Source organism: Ochotona princeps, chromosome 3 (assembly GCF_030435755.1).
Source record: "Ochotona princeps isolate mOchPri1 chromosome 3, mOchPri1.hap1, whole genome shotgun sequence".
NCBI lineage: Eukaryota > Metazoa > Chordata > Mammalia > Lagomorpha > Ochotonidae > Ochotona > Ochotona princeps.
Window position 1 is genome coordinate 102,730,197 of NC_080834.1, and position 19,431 is coordinate 102,749,627.

At 44.1% G+C, this 19,431-nt stretch overlaps 1 protein-coding gene across 3 annotated transcripts in view; it reads right to left on the reverse strand.

Moving 5' to 3' along the window:
* Window positions 1–1,793: 1,793 nt before the first annotated feature.
* The window catches only part of DGKG (diacylglycerol kinase gamma), a 196,364-nt gene continuing 178,726 nt past the window's right edge, over window positions 1,794–19,431 (reverse strand). For all 3 annotated transcript variants that reach the window (XM_058662200.1, XM_004591248.3, XM_004591245.3), the window contains 3 exons: window positions 15,314–15,434; window positions 12,597–12,657; window positions 1,794–3,353 (listed from right to left, as the gene is read on the reverse strand). In XM_058662200.1, coding sequence (XP_058518183.1) covers window positions 3,255–3,353; window positions 12,597–12,657; window positions 15,314–15,434 — 281 coding nt within the window. In that variant the 3' untranslated portion in view covers window positions 1,794–3,254. The remainder of the gene's footprint in view (window positions 3,354–12,596; window positions 12,658–15,313; window positions 15,435–19,431) is intronic.

The following is a 19,431-nucleotide window of genomic DNA, read 5'->3' on the forward strand; positions in this document are numbered from 1 at the left end:
AGAGTAAGTTTTAAGTCTCTCTGGCAAAGCAACTTCCTAATCTGTCACTGGGTGTGTGTAAGAAAGTGATTAGTGGGTCTCTATATTTATCATGATTACTCACAAATATGTAATTTACATAATATATACAGCACATTAAGAACTATGTCACCTTATATAATGTGCATATGTATAATGTATATGCATGTTACGTAACGCCAGTCTGGAGGCTCTTCCAGGTTCTGCCAAGTATTTCCTAATTTATTTGGCAATTTCAACATATCTTTTCCATCTGTGTTAAGCACTCTCTTGAGAGGAGCTGGTCTCTGACCTGAATATCATCATCCTAAGTTGAGCTCCACTCTCAACTCACTGGGGAAACCCCAAGGCGACCAAGTTATAATGAGATGCAACCCCTAGCCCATTAACCCAGGGATAACACAATGCACTTGAAGATTTTGTTTGTTTTTTTTTTTTATTACTAGTGGGGTAAAGTGTGGGGGCAGGTGAGAACATGTCAATAGTATGGTCAGAATCAGGATCAAACAAGAAGTAAGAGACTGGGTATTCCCTGTCTAAGTGGGTGGCTTGGAGGAATCACTAAACCTCACTAAATCCCACTCCTCAGTCAGACTGGGACGGTACCCTCTCTATTAACTTCAGAGAGGTTGCTGTGCGGATCGCTCTGATGAGGTCTTCTACAACAAGAAACCACAGTCACTGAGTGTCAGGATGATTTGCAAGATAAGATGCAACAATAATATAAGACTTACTGAAGATATTAAAATGGAAGTGCAATTCCACCAGTTTGTCACACTCTGTGAGTCCAAGGAGGATGTGGGACATGTTTCTCAAGCAACATTGCCAAGTCCTGTGCACTGGCTCATAGGGGCCTGGTCTCTGCACAGCCCCTTTATGAGATTTGTGGATAGAGACTCAATTTCACCTGTTGATAATGTCAGTTCTCAAACCTGAGGAATCAGAACTGAAACCCATACAAAACCTTCTGGACATGTCTGAGAATTAATGGTTCCAAATCTGAGTCTGCCTCAGTTTCAGAATTAAGTGGCTTCCAAGACAGTACCTGTAGTCATTCTGAAACTTTTTGGTGCCTTCACCAAGGATCCCACCAGAATGTTTTTCATGTGGACTGGTTTTCCCCTTGCCTACTGTCATGACTATTAGGTCACACAGGATGATTCTAGACCTCAGTCCTTGGTGATCCTGGATGATCCTTTCTTTCAGAGGCAAGCTCGGCTTGCACACACAATCTGAATGTTCCCTGCCTTGTTTGGAGTTTGGGACCGATGCAGGGAAATTAGATGCAATGCTGTGGAGTGACATCAAGGGGGCTGGCATTTCCTCCTGAGACACTGACGTGAGAGATGGAGACCCATGTGAGCAAAGGGGCTGAGGCAACAATATTGCTTTCTACCAATGAAGCTCTCTGCACAGACTTGTCCTTGGAAAAGGAAGGTGAACACTGGCGTGGGCTGAATGAAGCCCACTGAGCTCCGCCGAGACCTCTGTTGTCTTGGCTGCTGGTACCTTGTGGAAGCAGTCTCCATCCTCCTGGTGACTCTCCACTGAGGTCATCCCTGAAGCCAGGAGTGTTCCCATGTGATGACCACGGTGAGTGACACATGAAGATTTCAACGTAATGACCTCAGGCTGATCCCTCAGTGCAGACCAAACACAAACTGCAGGAAGGAACCAAGGGCTCGTCCCTTTCATATGTGTGCTTTATCTTCCTTCTTCCCTGGAAACCTGGGTCCAAGTGCAATAATTTCTCAGGAAACAGAAATGACCCTGCCATAAGTTGTGTGAATTCTTCTCTCTATGAAGCATCTTCTTGGTGACACCTACTCACAGACCACAAGAGCCAAGGTACCCGGACAAGCCTCTTACTTTCTTAGATTCAGCTTCCTTATCTGATAAGTGGGAGAGCAGTAAATCCTGCCCAGCATACACTTCATAGTTATTCTGAGGATTTAGATTACAAGTTCTCCCTCTCTTTACGATAGGGACTGCTTCCATTTTCCTTAAATCCTATGCTCACCACAAGGAAATGTCTTGCCAATGAAATGGTGATGAGGAGAGGGGACATAAGAATCTTCTTTTCTTTCCCATTTACTGTTTCCATATTACCAAGTTTTCTCCCCCAGTCTGGAAAAGTCCATCAGTAAATAAATATTTATATGTATAAATATATATGCTACATATATACACACATTAGCCCATCAGAAGGAGCTGTGGATCCCACTCTGAGAGTGGCAGTGCAAAGAAACAAAAGGAGCCCCCATCTGATGCGTGGTCTCCGGGTTTCCCCAACAAAGTCCCTTCCCATGTGTCTCCTCTGCCTGGGCAACGGTCTGCCACCAGGGCTTGGAACTCCAACAGGAAACACGCTTTGGCTTGAAAAAGAAAGAAGCTGGGGGTGGTATTTTTTTCTCTCTTCCCCTTTTACACAATATTATGACATGGTTTGAAAAATAAATCCCAGTTTCTCTGCTTTCCCTCCCAGGTGTTCACAGGACTAAGAAAATAAACACCACATCTGAGGTGCCCTGCACAGGCAGCTCTGGGGGCTCTTAGAGCCGGCTTCAAACACACACACACAAACACAGCCTCCAGAGAAGACTTGGAGGGTGGGAGCGAGGGAGATAACAAGCACCTGGTGATAGCACAGATGACCAGGCATGCAAACACAGCTTTCCACAGCCTCTCTGCCTCCTCAGCAAGTCCACAGAGAAGTGGTCGCTTAGAGGCTCCCCAAGAAACCACGGGATGCTTGCTGAGCCCTGCCAAGGACGAGGTGCTGAGAGCTGCAGGCCGGCTCGGCTCAGGACAGAGGGGCCTTTGTGCAAGTCCTGTACAAGCGCAGCCCTGGCCCCTGACCACATCCGATCTTGCCATAGGTCGGGAAAGCTGCAGGCTGCCCCTCACAAGCACCTGTGAGGACAACTTGCAGGGCTGGTAGAAGGCAAGGGAGACTTCCTCTTCAGTTTCAGAACGTTGATTCAAGGTCTGTAGGAATGTGGAAGCAGCTGCATAAGCCAGCCACGCCCTGGGAGTCCACTCAAAAAGTTCTGTTGGCGATGGCACATCCACAATTAAAATATGTAGAATGCATGGCAAGGTGACGTTTTCTTCCTGCAGGGTGGCTTTACTTCCAATGGATTGTGTGTGTGTGTGTGTGTGTGTGTGTGTGTGTGTGTGTATAATTACAGTTACTTTTTTTTTTCTCCGGGATTAGCTGGCATCTGGCATACGGATTAGTCTTTGGAGCGACTCTTCCTTCTCAGGGAAAAGAAGCTGCTCTTCTGGGGAGGCCCCATCATCATGGGTGCTTGGTTCTTGTGCGTAATTTTAATCTAAAAGCAGAAATGCAGAAGTGAATTAGTGGTATGCAAATCTCAGTAGCCTAAGGGAAAGTGAGTTGCAGAGTGAGGAAAGAAGGCTTGGGCCTGGAAGGAACTCTGTGCAGAACAGCTGTCCTTGAAAGGCTACAGAACTGGCAACTGGACCCTGACTGGGCCTGGAGGTTGGCACTGATGGAAGTGAGGGGCGGAAACACTGGGGAGAGACAGGTGTGAGCTTCCCACGGGTGATCAGCTCCTCGCACCTGTCTTGTGTCCTTGCTATTCATAGACTCAGAATGTCACAGCCGGAGGAGATCTCAGGGACCTTCTCATTCAACCCCTCAGAAGAATGGGCCAGGGAAAGGGAGTCCGATGCTCTCTCAGGCCTCAGGTCAGCCTAAGTTGACACAGAGAGACAGAGCAGCTGGTTTCTCGGGATTCCAGCCTCTGCTGCTCCTGTTTGCTTACGAGCCTTCCAGGCCCTACGTTCTTTTAGAGGAATATAGACATATACACACATACATCTATATAAGTATACATGTGGTTTCTAAATGTTTTTTCTTATAAACTTTAAGCCAATTCTCATTTGTGCCTCTCTTCACCAACTTTTCCTTAGGCAATGGCTGCACAATGCTTAAACCCCGTTTGAATATAACTTTATGACACTGTCACCTTAGTCATCCACATTATCAGTCTGTCAACAAAGTGCATCCAGGGTAGCATGTGTTCAGTACAGGAAGGTAATATGGGAACAGAAGGCATTTAAGAATCAAAAGACCTGGATCTGAGTCTTCAAAGACCGGAGTTTGTGTTTCAGAACTCCTCCTTTTTTTCTACAAAATTTTGGGGAGTCTAAAATTAGCATGATAACATTTGTCTTAACTTCTCCAAGAGAACAAACGATAGACTGTCAACGACAACTCATTGTGAACTGCAAAATGAAAAGCAGTGGTTAGCTAAAGACTTACTAATTACATCAGAGGGGAAACAGAGAGACAGATGTCAAAAAAAAAAAAAAAATCCAAAATCTCTGAACCCATTTTTCTGGTTTTTAGCACATTTTTGGAGATGATGGCATGATCACAGAGAACAACAGAAGAACTCTTCACAGTGATTCATCAAAATGTTTAAACTAACGTAGGGTAAACCCAATGATGTCCAAAAGAAGTTAGGTAAGGAGTAGGACGAATCTGATGGGAACAGATTAGATGGGAAGGAAGGGAAGGGAACGTGCTGGTGAAAAGAGAAAGAGAAGCTGCTGAGTAGAGGATTCATGGCCAAGCATGGGTTCATGATAAGTGATAAAGAATCATGCTAAAAGTGAAGGCAGTCTTTTAAGTTGGAAAAATCATGATAACAAGGAGTTTGAGGGAAATTTCAATAGCTCTTGTCAGGGCAAGCTTGGAGGTGCTGGCTAAGAGGGTGCTACTGAATGCCAGGGTTGCAGTTAGAAGGCTGCAGGAAATGGAAAACATGGCCCAGTGGCAGAAGCAGAAATGAGCCCCGTGTTGGCTTCTGCCAGACCAGAGACCTAGAAGGGGAGTGATACTTATCTATTTATTTACGCAGCAGTTATCAGAAGCAAAAAACCAAGAACACACAAAGCATTATTTTGTGCTGCGTATCCCCTTCCTATGACTACTATGTTTACTCCAGAATTCATGGGGTGAGACAAAGACAGGGGACTGTGATGGCACGCATCTGTGCACACACTTGAGCATGCTCTGATTCACTCCCACATGGAAAGCCTTCTCTTACTCCTGAGGGAAAACACCTCAGGTTACACATCTGGGTATTCCCGGAGCCAGCACAGTGCCTGCTCAGAGTCCATGCCATGGAAGTAGTGACAAAGAGTGCATCCTGGCAGTGGAGATAGCCATTCAAGAGCCTATACTTTGCACTGAGAGAGTCCATATGTTAATTAATTAATTAATTAATTAATTGGCAGAGAGAGAGAGAGATGGTCTCACCCAGTAATGCTCTCTCTAAATGCCTGCAACAGTCAGGTCAGGGTGGGCAGAAGCCAGGAGCCAGGAACTCAATCCAGGTCACCCACACGATTGGCAAGGATCCAAGGACTTGAACCATCATTGTTGCCTCCCCAGGTCTGTACTTGCAGGAAGCTGGAATCAGGCCAAAGGCAGGCTTTGAACCCAAACACTCTGATATGAGATGTGGGCTTCTTTACTGCTAGACCAAATGCCTGCCTCCTATGCTTTGTGAGATGACGGAAGACCCTTGCTTCTCTTTTTTTCTTCCCACAATGAAATGTGGGAAATCTTTTGGCAGTACCTCCAGGGCTAGGAGGAGGAAGTGAAATTCAAATCCATCTTATTTGTTTTTTCAGCAGTTTTGACCAAGGTCTTGATGGGGTAATGTGTTTGGAGTTGCTGAGTCACATGACATTTTGGTCAGCTTTGCGGATTCTGTTACTACAGATAACTGAGAGAAGCATGAGATCATATCCTCATTTCACATCAAAGACATACTCACCCTTTACCCCCAACTTGGGAGGGGTTAGTGAGTAAAACAGTTAGGATCCCACTTTAGGAGGCAATGGTATTGGCTAAAATCACCTGGTTAGCCCCTGGGGGAAAGAGCATGCCACAGCATCTCTGATAACTGGGCAGGCAAGGAAGGTCACTGAAGTCTCCATGATTTTCTTAAAAATCATTCATAAAATTCACAACTCCTGACAAGCACTAAGGACATTGCTGCATGTTCAATTTTCTGCTCTATTACAGACAGAATTGATATAATAGACTCTTACGTGGTAGTTCAAAATCCATAGAACTACTGTATGATTTCCCCTTGAAGATAGGATAATATTGGTGATGTGATTGGCCAAGTTAAGATGCTTTGTCCTATAGCAGATAATTTGAGTTTAAAACTTGGCTCTGGCTGCCAACTCCGTGACTGCTAATGCAGACCAGTGATGTCTCAAGTATTGACTTTCTGCCAATCACATGGAGATATCTGGATTGAGTTCTTGGTTCTCAGCTTGCACCTTGCAGAGCCCAGCCTTCTGTGGGCATTTTGGGAGTAAACTCATGAAGGGGTGTTCTCTCTTTCTGTTTCTCCAATCATTAAGCCCAGTTGTAAACTTGACTAGTGAAATGGGCTGATTTGGTTTGGAGGAGGGCATTTTCTGCAAATCAACACATTCCCATAACTGCAAGGGATGAAAAAACCTGAGGCAACATCTGCCTAAGCTGCCCTCTCAGGCAAATGATTTTGAGATTCTGCAGCCAGTAACTATGAGCTCCTCCCCGAACCACTTGGAGAATGTGTCCAAAGTAGTTCTCATTTCAGCTGCAGATGAGTAGAAGGGCACAGTTAGAAATCATCTCTGTGACGTATGAAGAAGTTAAGGAGCTGCTGCTGCTTCGAACAGTCCTGGAGCAGGATGGCAGAGTGAGCTCGTGGTTTGGGGCTCTGCTATGTCTGTCTTCTCTGAATTCTTAGTAGGGCCTGGCTCCTGAGAGTGTTTCTTGTCCTCAGAGGTCTGCAAACAGAGCTGGACAGGCAGGTTTTGTGAGGGATTGAAGTACAGGATTTACTGATACATCAGGAAGTTGAAATAGTCAGTGCTTCTCTCAGGGTGGGCCCTGGACCCTTGCAGCAGCACCAGCACCTTAGCAATGCTAAGCCCCTATTGTTGGCGTGCTGAGTGGGAAACCCAGGGGCCTGGCCCAACCACTGCATTCAGGTTAGGAATCACTGGACCACATGTCCAGGATCACCTTCAACTGTGAGATTCTACTATTGAGTAACTCTGGGAGAAGATTCTGAACCTCAAAGCTCTAATGACGCCACTCACCTGTGGTGGAGAAACACCAGAGACCATCTTACAGCACTGTGAGCAGGAGACACGTTCTCCTGATAAACATACATTTTAATCTACATATTACACATTTGTAAGAATTTAGAAAATCTGAGAAAAATTTAAAAATCACATAGAGGTAATAGCTGTTCACTTTCTCATATGTTACTTTTGGTTTGTTTTTATGCTTACATGTTCTAAATAAAATTTAAATCAGCTTCTCAATCTGCTGTTTTCATTTAGCATTATTTTGCAAGCACATCTGATGTCATTAAATATTTATTAAATATGATTTTTCAATGGTAGAAAATGATTCCATTTGATGATTTTAGCATAACTTATTTTACCCATTCCCTAAGTGTTGAATTTTAGGTAATTTCCAGGTTTTTTGCTATGATGACTAATATAGAAATTGATATTCTTATACATCAATCTCTGAACTTCTGATGATCTGTATTTTACTTAGAATCAGTTCCAAGAAATGAATAAACAATATTTAAGGGGAAAAGGAAATAAACTGGATCAATATATATTAATATTTGTACTAGCTCTGTTTTTTTTAAAACTTATTTATTTATTTATTTAAGAAGCAGAGATCCAGAGGCAGATGGAGAAAGCTTCCATCTGCTGATTCACTCCTCAAATGCTCTCTCCTTGGCAGGAACCTGGCCAGGGCTGAGCTGTGCTGCAACTGGGAGGCAGGAGCTCAAAGCAGGCATCCTATGTGGGTGTCACCAACCCAGCAGCCCAATTGCTTCAACCAGTATCACTGCTTCCCATGGTCTACATTAACAATAAGTTGGACTTGGGATCTGGTTCTGGGTCACAAACCCGGTCCTCTGCTACAGGAACCGGTGTCTTAACTACTAGGCTAAATGCCTGCTCTCTTTGTAATGGTTCCTGACACTCAACTCCACATGCTTTCCAGTATAACTTTACCATTTTTAACTCTTGCCTCATGGTATGAGTGTGCTCAATCACATCCTTGATAGCAACAAATTTTATCTTAAAACAAAGTACACTGTGCCAGTTGGTAAGTAAAAAAGCATGACTTTCCCATTGGTTTTTTTTTTTTTTTAAGATTTAGTTATTTTTATTGGAAAGGCAGACTTACAAAGAGAAGCAGAGCCAGAGAGAGAAAGATCTTCCATCCATTAGCTTACTTCCCAAATGGCTGCAACAGCCAGAACTGAGCCAGTCTCAACCCAGGGACCAGGAGCTGCCTCCGGGTATCCCACAGGGGTGCAGGGGCCCAAGGTTTTGAGCCATCCTCCGCTGCCTTCCTAGACCACAAGCAGGGAGCTGGATTGGAAGCCAGGACACAAACCAGTGTCCATATGGGATGCTGGCACTTGTAGGCAGATTAGCCATGCTGGCCCCAGGAGGTTTTTTTTTTTTTATTGTGATCATTAATAGAACAGATTTAAAACAATTTTTAAATTTATTTTAGTTATTTGAGGAAATGGGAAGAAAAAGAAAGGAAAGAGAAGGATCGCAAGCATTTCAATCAACTGGTTCACTCCCCAGATGCCTGCAACAGCTGCCACGCTAGGCCAAAGTCAGGAGCCAGGAACTCTGTCTGGGTTTCCCAGGAACTCAGAAACTTGATCCCTCACCTGCTGCCTCTCACAGTGCTCACTCAGAGGAAGCTGCAGTTGGGAGCCCAGCCAGGACTGGAACGTAGGCACTCTGAGGTGGGTATCCTAAGCAGTGTTTTTCTTTAGCACTGCGCAAATGCCCACTCCCTCGATTCTAATTTGAAAATCTTTCCTTCTTTTTTCCTACTGGTAGTATAAAATATGGTTTTGTAGGCATACCAGTCTGCGGAGTTTCTGCGACTTGCCCATTTGTGACTGCATGGTTAGTATTTTTTTGTTCTGCTGGACTCTAACAGCTGTGTCTTATATGCCATTAAGGAACTAGCTTTCTCTCTGAGATAGCTATTGCACGCCCATATATTGCATTGGTTATGATTTGCGAATAATGTGAGCACACATATCTTGTCTGTGATTTTAATAATTTTTAAAATGTTCTGGTATTAGGTAAAATATTAGTTATTTTGAGAGTATAGCTTTCTGGTCTTAGTTTTCTAGGGTGTGTATAATTGAAAAGGTCTTTAAATGTTTATTATTTATTAGGGGCACAGAGAGAGGGAGACTTCCTGGTTCACTTCCCAAATTCTCGTAATGGCTGGGGCTGCGCCAGGGACTGGGTGTAAAATCCAGGTTGCTCCCGTGGGTGGAAGAGACTTAGTAACTTGAGCCATCACTTTCCGCCTCCCAGGGTCCGCACTAGCAAGAAGTCAGAATCAGCAGTAGGAGCTGAGAATCAAGCCCCAGTACTCCCATGTGGGACACAGGTGTTTTAACCATTAGATTAAATACCCACTTCCTCTGGGGGGGTTTATTTTTAAAATTCAGAAATGGTGACTATAAATGCCTTTAGTTCATCCATTTATATTATCATGTAAGTTTTCATCAAAATTAATATTAGATTTCCTTTAATTTCTGTTATGCTCTGAGAAGCGAGTCTACCAATACTTTAATTAGAACTTTTATGTCATATTCATATTTGAAGCCAAGCTATAGTTTTCAATTTTTGAATGTAATTTTGGTTAGGATTTTTTTTTTTTACTTGTCTCCATATCACAAGAGGACTGTGTAGCTTCTGTCTTTGTCTATATTATGGAATAGTATACTTAAATAATTATTTCCTAATAGTGAAGAACTCACCAGTAACACCATTTGCTTTAAGCTCACATATGTAATATTTTGAAAGTATTCTCTATTTAATTAATAGTTTCCAGGATTTTTACTCCTTTCCTTGAGATGCTCTAATTTATTAGAATCCAGAAATTATAATGTAGTCTTATCATTAAATTGTGGCTTTATTCTTATTCTAATATTTAATAACTTATTAATATTCATATTTATATTGCCTAATTTCATATTACTTGTTTTCCATTTTAATGTATCTGATTTCTGTTTCTGTGTTGCTATCTTGTTTAAAAGATTTATGTATGTATGTGTTTGAAAATCGGAGATACAGAGGAAGAAAGAGCTAGAACTGCAACCATGGGAGTTGGGCCAGGTGCCTCATCAAGGTCTCCCACACAGATGGAAAAGGCCCAAACCCTTGACCATCTTCTACTGCTTTTCCTGGGCCATTTGCAGGGAGTTGGATTGCAAATGGAACAGCTGGGATACAAACTGATGCCCATTTGGGATCTGTTGGCACCAATTGGAGGCTTTACTTACTGTGGCACAATGCTGGCCAGTTTTTTTCTCTTTCAAACTTAGGTTTTCAAATATTGACACCTTTCAATAATGAGTTCTAAGTTTCCCTATTTTTAAATTGCCTGTTTTCCTCTTTATTAACTTTATCCTTATGCCTTTCTTTTACTATTACTCTTCTAATACCGAAATTATTAATTACATTTTCCCCTTCTTACATGATAGAAGCATATAAGGCTTTGGATTTACTTCCAAATACAGTTTGGGGTCTAGTCTGTAAGTTTTGAAGTGGAGCCTTCCTTCTATTGTAGCTTTTATTGATTGGTGATGGTGGTTACTGCAGGTTGGCAGTGTTGAGTATGCCCCTCAAAGGCCCATGTGATGGAGGTGTGGCCGTTAGGTGCTGATGTTGGCAGGTGGTGTGGAACCTCTAAGAGGTGAGGTCTTCTGGGATGTCATTACGTCACACCCTTAGAAAGAATAGGGACTTTCTCTTTTGAGATGGAATCTCTTCCTGCTTCACATATCTCTCCTTTTGAGACACCATCTACCACCAGACCCTCATCAGAGGTCAAACGAAAGGGTCCTCACGCAATCTTGACTTTGCACCCTCCAGAACTGTAGTTAAATAAACCTCTCTCTTAAATAATATTAGTCTTCCTGAAGTATTTCATTAGAGTAAGAAAAAAAAGACTAATCAAAACCAGTGGTTTTCATTTCCTTTTGGATCTGTTGCTTCTTAGCAGAATCGTTAAGTCTTCAAGTGACTGGATCTCTAATTATGCATTTAATCTTCTGTAAGTAATTGCTAGTGAAAAAATGACCTTTATAATTTCTGTTTCAAGAATTTTATAGAGCTTTTTTCCTTACAAGTCAGCTTATGATCTTTTTAAAATAAATGTTATGAATCCATAAAATATCTTTAATTTGTTTATAGGTTATAGAGTTATCTCCCACATGGGTGCAGGGTCCCAAGGCTTTAGGCCATTGGAAGTGGAACAGCCGGGATACGAACTGGCACCCATATGGGATCCCAGCACATGCAAGGCCAAGACCAGGTCAAGAGGAAACAAGTTTCTTAAAAACACCTCAGTAACTGTCTTTTTGTCAACTTTATTTATTTTTTTTTTCTCAAACTATATGGATTTTGATTCTGTAAGCTATCTGAAATTCTGTTAAATATCTGGAATTTTATAATTGCATCTCAAAATTAAATTTTTTTTCTTTTATCAAATGTAAAGTGATCTCATTTTTACTTTATACTTATGGCATGTTAGAATGTTGGTCTGCCTAAAATTAAAATAGCTAACGTTATCATATCCCAATTGCTCTATACTTAATGACAATGAAAATAAAGTTATGTATTTTGATTAGTTTCTTAAGAATATATTTTGATATTGATTTTTAAAAGTCCATTTATTTATGTGAGGAGTAAAGTGATAGAAAGAGATATTCTATATGTTAATTTACTTCTTAAGTGTCTGCAACAGCCAGGGAGGGACCAGGCTGAAGCCAGGAGCCAGAAACTGCCATTCAGTCTTCCGTGTGGGTGGCAAGGAGCCAAGTACTTGAGCCATCACCTGTGGTCTCCCAGGGCATACATTATTGGGAAGTGGAGGTGGGACTCAAGCCCAGACACTCCGATAAGAGATGTGGTTTAACCCACAGCACCACCCATGGATTTTAATTTTTAACTCAAGATGAAAGTATTGGTCTCTTAATAGGGCACCTTAGCTCATAGGCTGTTTTGTCAGTATTGATACATTTAATCTGAAACTCTTTCATCTTCAAAAACACTCAAATATTGGTTTGTCACTGGCTTTCTGTTTTTTTGTTGTAGTGATAGGGTTTCTACAGTGTAACTCCTAGGACATCCGAAAGGCGTGTGTTCTGTGTGTCTCTAGCCCCCGCAGGATTCAAGCCGAGGTGCTCAAGGATGTGGCAGATAAATTCAATGATGAAAGCAGAGGGCTCATGGAAGATGGGCCTGGGTCTCCCCATTTTGTGGCAGGCACCCTGCAGTGCCAGGCATACAGGAGGGATTCAGTGAAGACTGGCAGGGGGCTGTATTTATGCACAGGGAAGGAGAGGCTGCCTTGGGTGATCAGGCACTGTCCCCTCCGTGGCTCTGAGACTCCATGATTTCCTACCACGTCAGTTTGCCCCCCGAGGTGCAAAACAAGGATGGGCAAAACTCACCGTGCAACAGGGCTGCATCCATGGCTCCCCATCCACTTGCATCGGCAGCAGCTTGTTAGTCCTGGAACCCCGAGAACACAGTGAGAGGACACAGCGAGCTGACGGCGGGAGGGCAAGTAGCAATCAGGGAAACGGATTTCCCAAGCACCTGGAAAGGCCTGGGGAAATTTGCTGAGAATAGATTTCTGGTCTACCACGGGGATTTCAACTCGGCATACCTGCAGTTGGCCTTGGCATCTGCATTTTCATAAGCAGTGGGCTGATTCTGGCACCTTGGGGTTTGCAGAGCACTCTGGGCAACATGATCAGGGCTCACAGCCAGCCAGGGCACAAAAGCCAGCAGGTGCGGCAGCTTTCAGCCAATCAGCCCCGGGGGCCTGTGGCAGTGCCCATGGCTCCCCTCGGTGCTTCTCTGAATGAGAAATTGCATCATGCCTATGAGGCAGCATCTCAGCCCACTCTAGCCATGGCTCAGGCCTGAGTGTGTCCTGCACACAGTGCCCTCTGTGGTTGTGTGGGCTGTGACCTGGGTTTACGGGGACAGGGTCCGTCCAGAACGTTTTCTTCTCTGGGAGGAGAGGAGATAATGTGACCTTCTGGCCCGAGACAGGCCTCTGCTGTCATCTGGATTTTGAAGTGGGAGAGCAGGAATCCTCTGACTTCCATTCCTAGAGGTGTTGGGAATTCCTACCACTTTGCTTCCAGGAGCCCTCTAGGCTGGGCAATTAAGGAGCAGGTCCCACCTACTGGTTAGGATATCTCACCTGGGTTTGGGAATTTGCTTTGCCAACTGACCCTGAAAATATTTTTCCTCTTTCTTTTCAATGATTAATTTATTTGAAAGGCAGAGTTACAGAGAGAGAGATATCTTCCATTCACTGGTTCACTTCCCAAATGCTGGTAACAGCTGGAGCTAGGTCAAGGTAAAGCCAGGAGCCTGGAGCTTCATCTGGGTCTGCCATGTGGGAACAGGAGCCCAAGTACTTGGGATACCTTCTGATGCTTTCCCAGGTGCAGTAGCAGGGAACTGAATCAGAAGTGGAGCAGCAGGGACATGAATCAGCACCCATATGGGATAACTGCATCATAGCTTAATCTACTATGGCACAATGCTGGTCCCAAGGATAGTTAATAATAAGACTGTTTTTAGAAGGTAAGAGTGGGATTTTGATTCCTGGGGTTGAGGACAGTTTCTGGGAATGTCCAGGAGGATGGACTCCTGATTCATGCTGTCCATTCTGTCTGGAAGTAGACCTGATTCTGAAGAGTTTCCTGCTGCCCCATCCTCACACAGGCTTTTCCACACTTCAGACAGCAGATGTTCTGTTCTCTGTGACCCACCTCACTAATGGCTTAGATGTGATGCACTGCACCTACTCTCCCCGGGGTCCTGCAGAATGAACAAAGCTAGAGAGACTAACCAGGTAACAGGGGTCCTGAACCAAGACGGTTCAGAAACAGGAAGGAGCAAAGCTTTGGGGAATAGCAAAGACAAAGTAGATAAAGAAAGATATGCACAAAGGCTGGCACTGTGGTATAGCAAGCTAAATTTCTGCCTTTGGCACTGGCATGTAGGCACCTGTTCAAGTCCCAGATGCCCTACTTCCAATCCAACTCCCCACTCATGGCCTGGGAAAGCAGTGGAGGATGGCTCAGACACTTGGATGCCTGAACCCACATGGAAACCTGGAAGATACTCCAGCTCCCAGTTTTAGATTGGCTCAGCCCTGGCCATTGAGGGCTTTTGTGAACCAACAGATGGAAGACTTCTGTCTCTTCCTTCTTTCTGTACCTCTGCTTTTCAAATAAAAATAAAATAAATCTTAAAAAAAAAATAGAAAAATCATACACTTTCAGTTAAGTGACCCCCAGAAAAGAGCTGTGGAGAATTTTTAGAAGGATGCCAAATAGAATTGGATACTTGCCCAGAAGGTTCTGGGAGAAAAGGATTCAGGAAGCCTACCTCAGGAAGCCTACCTCAGGAAGGCTGCATCCCAGGATTCCCTCTAGGAGAACCCCCCCACCCAACCACTACCCTCAAGGAATCCAATAGAATTGATCTGTAGCAACCGAATGCAAAAGGAAAGAAATGCAGACATGCTTAGGTGTGGAAGCATCTTAGACAAAAAGGCAATAGATTCAATAAAGACCCCTGGAATGAGAGGGATCCCATCCACCAGACCCTTCCCATTCCGGGAGCCGGCTGTGGCTGAACTATGTGGTCATACCCAGAGGCACTGTTATCCTCTCCATCTAGTGTGCGGCATTTCTGCGGATGCTGATGGCTTAGCAAACAAGGACACATAGGGAATAGCACCTCCAAGGCCACTACCCAAGAAAGAACAGAGTAGCGCACCTACTCTCTTCAGAGAGTGCCCCCGCGACCCAGAGGATAGTTAATGATAAAAACCAATGAAAAACATTTCTGTGGGATTGAAAAAAGTTTTTGATGCTTTGGAGCTCATAATGTTATACTCCTGCTGAGAGCTTCGCCAGGTTGTTTTAAGAGGTCAGGAGCAGGCTGAGCTGGACCCACCTGCTGACGTCATGTCCTGTTTGGGTCATGGTCTACAAGACATGGCTTCCAGGCATCATCAGGCATCTGTCCTCCACTCACCCTCCCCCAAAAAGCCAAAGACAGCTTCTTGGTTGTCAGCTGCAGGGATGTTTGGAGAGGTGCGAGGGTGCAGGGGCTGCTGGGTACTGAGGAGGCATACCTGATGGTGACGGAGGAGCACTGTGCCAGTCTCCTGCCTGCACTCTTTAGGCCAGTGTAGATCTGTCCCATCTCCATGGCTCCCTCCAGCCCCACCACTTCCAGCAGCTGGTCACTCAGGTCTGCAGAGGGAGACAGCAAAAGCAGCGCAGTCAGGTCTTTCTGTTCCTCAGGCTGGTTCTGGCTGGAAGGGTTGGTCCCAGGGAAGCCAGCAAATGGTTCCTCCATACTCCCCTTGAACAAGGGATTTCACCATACGTCAGGACCTGAACTAAAGCCCAGCTTCATTCATATACACCCAAGGAATAGGCTGATGTATCAGAGACCTCTGCAAATGTAGAGTAAATTTTTTTAAAGAGTTATTTATTTATTTGTAAGGCAGAATGACAGAGAGGGAAACATACAGAGAGACCTTCTACCTGCCGGCTTACTCCCTAAAGGGCCACAACAGCTAGAAGCCAGGAACTCCACCTGGATCTCTCATGTACTTGGGCCTGAAGCTTTCTCTCAGGCACGTAAGCTGGATGGGAAGCAGATATATGGAATGCTGGTGACACGTGCTGTGGCTTAACTCATTGTACTACCAGCCCAGCTCCCAGAGTCACATAAATTTCTTAAATTATTTTCAACCTCTAAGTGCAGTTCAAGGCACATAAGTTTAGGGCTGGATTAGGGAGGAACATTGATGGCAGTTGTTCTAGCTGGAACCAAGTCTCAGAGTATCTGGGTAGCCTTCTTGGCCTGACTGACAATGGCTGATTGTTAATGAACCTCAGCTTTGGCTGTGGTAAGTCATTGATGAGCCCACCTTCTTAGACATCCTCAGAAGCTCTTACAGGATGTCAGATGCCTGTTCAAAGCCACTTGTACAGGGCTCTATGACTCTATAGTAGAAGAGGAGTGGGCAGAAATTAGGAGTGTTGGGCTCAGAGTCACTCATAGTGGACAGCCACCTGCAAGGCACTCACTTCTAATTCAGAACCTGAAAGGTTTTTGTTTTTCAGAGTTCCAGAGCCTTGACTTTTGCCTCCTGATTTCTTATGAAACCAATGGCGAGACTAACATCTAATGTGGTGCCCATTACTCATTTTTACAACATGACTTTTACTTATTTAAAACAAGAGCAGAATCATTTTAAGCTAGCTTCATTTTTTTGCCTATTCAAAAGTACCTTTTCTGGTCCCCCTGAAAGACTGGAGCTAATCACTACCATTTTATGACTATCCAAGGACTGGAAAAACCACATCTATGTTCATGCTTTTGTTTATTTAACAGATGGCTTCTGTCTTCCAGAGTGCCTCCTGGTACACCATAACAGTGTTTGTTAAGACTGGTCAGGTGGTATTTGGATTTGTCTTTTACTCTTTTGTTGGTAAGGCTAACTCTTGCTCAAAAGCATTCTCTTGATGGATGCATTTCTAAAGAACACAGTTAAACAAGCCCTCGGGCTGCCCACACATGTGTCAACAACTCTACAGTCCAAGCTACTACTGATGACACTGAAGACACCCATGGATTCTGGCTGGCAGCCGACAGGCAAAGCACATTAGTCTCTGTGATAGACACGTGGCTCTCCGTATCTACCTCCACTGCATTCTTCACAACTCCTGTCTTCAGGGCCATGTAAACATGCTGTTTCCTTGTGCCCTCTGTCTAATTTGGACTCGGAACAAGAAGCCATAAAAGGGTAATGTTTGTTTAGGAGAAGGCTTCAGGCTCTCTGAAGGAGTTTGGACCTAATAAACCATGAATGTCTAAGATCTCTAGTCACTTAATTAGTTCCCTTCTTACCAAAGAGGGTTGAATTACCATTGGATAGTCTTAGCCTACTGTGTCATTCTAATAGTGTCTGTGCAAACAATGTGGGCTGAAAGAGAAAGAGGAGCACAAGAAATCAACCGGCAGGAGAAGGGGAGCAGAAAGAGGAGTGAGGATGTGGGGGAGGAGGGAGAGAAATGAAAACAGTGCATCCATGGGTGTGGATTGTCGGGGGGGGGGGGTAGTTATGTCTGGGTGGGGAATGGAGAAAAAAAGAGAAGCAAAACTTTCCAGTGCTGTCTCTCGTGGCAGAGACAGATGTCTTAGAAAATGCTGCTCTTTGTACCAGCTTTTGGGTGTCTGACAGTGCTGTGACGGTTCAGTGTTTTCCCTCCTTGAAACATTCCCTGGTGACAAAATGTTCTAAGAAGCAGGGGACTTGAAGAGACTCAAGTGTTTCAGCTTTACAATGTCTTGGTCTTTTAACAAATTTTCCCGTTGAATGGCTTTAACTCTAAAGTTGTTATCACTTCCCACACATTACCTTGCAGCTATCACTTCCCACACATTACCTTGCTTCCTGGCTCCAGCAAAGAAGTAATGAAGGCTGATCTCATCAGTAGGGGTGGGAGAGTGGGCGCCTCAGGAGATGGGGGTAGGGGCTAGGAACTCTGTGTGCTTTTGGTCATCAGCCTTTGAAATCCTTCTTCCAAAGGTCCTTTGTAAAGAGCCTGTGGAAACTCCTGGCTACTATTGAGGCAAGGTCCCACTGCCCTTCCATCTCTCTATCATTGTCCAACCGATCTTTCTTTCCACTCCCCAGAATGCCTACCATGAAGTCCTGAGATAAATCGTTTTACTGTGTTTCCTCACAGTTGAGTTATTCTCCTGTGTGAGACTGATAAACAGCCTATGGCAAGAGCATGCTTCAAAAAGTCTGTGGGAAAAGGGAATTAGAAGGTAATTTCATTGGGGTGTGAAGCGTTTGAAGTCCTCCCGTATGAGAGGGATCTTCAAAAAGCTGGTGGAAAATGTGTATGCTGGGAAAACTACGTGGATTTTGAAAAACATTATTTTTAACACCAAGATAAGCTGATCTTTTCATTGTGTTTTCCATGAACTTTTTGAAAGAGTCCCTTTCTAGTTTTCTCTGGAACACACCTTGGGAAATGTTGGCATCATTTAATCCCCCTTGCTTCCTCTGTCACAGAGATCCTTAGGCACACATTGAATTTGGCATGAAAATGAAACAGAACAGAATGCAAGTCAGTGTCAAGGCCCGAGGAACCATTACCATTTCAGACACAGAATCCAAGACGTGGGCACTAATGACTCAGAGTGTGACTCTGGCAATTTCTGTCACCCGCATTTTGTCTTTACACTCTTCAAGATTTCAGTGTTGAAGATGTAACATCTATGTACCTTAGCAAAACAGATGCTCACTCACTCTCTTGTCCCCCACCACCCCGCAGTCACTGCATGTGGCGCCGTGTTGAAAACCTGGGGTACAAAATGTTTTCTTCTTGAAGGACCTTTGGCCAAGAGCGAAACAGCTAGGCAGGTATAGAGAAAGCTGTGCTTGGATTACAGGGTCGAGGAAGCCTGGGTGACTGATTCTGATTGGCCAAGGTCCAAAAGCAAAGTGTCATAGCTATGTGAGTTAGATCCTGAAGGGTGAATGCCAAGGTGATTGGCTTGACTAAGAAGAAATGAATGTGTGTGTGGTTTGAGAGCCATAGGATGGAGAGGGAAAAATCATTTGGCAATAAACCTAGCTGGCAATTTCACTGGAAAATTAAAAAGCATATATTGTCTTTTCCTTAAGGATGATTGCTGCCTAGAAACTTTTTTTTTTTTTTTTTTTTTTGGCCAGAGCTGGAGGAAGGGTCTGTGCAGCCCAGCACAAGCTTGTTGTAACTCCATAGCTGGGCTTCTCCACATTGCTCTACTCCAAGCTTGTGCAGTGTCTCATGGGCAAAGAGCACTTAACATGTACCCTCCATGAAAGAAGGAAGATCAGGTTGTGAAAATGGAAAAAGGAGAATGTGGGAACAGGTGAGGAATAAACAGCAAGAAAACAGGAGCAGTGCCAGTGTGGACCCGTTGGTTCAGCCTCTAGCACACAGTTTTAGAGATTCCAGTGGATCAGATCTCCCCCACAACAACAGTGGCACCAGTCCCAACCCCAAGTGCTGGGGAGGAGATGATGACACATTCATCCTTTCAGAAAGATCATGTCAACCGGCAGGAAATGTTTTGAAAAACTGTGGCCAACTAGAATATGAGTCTTAAACTTTTGTGATTTATTTCTTGGTATTTATCTCGAAAAATCATTGACAAGATGTAAGATCATCCAAATAT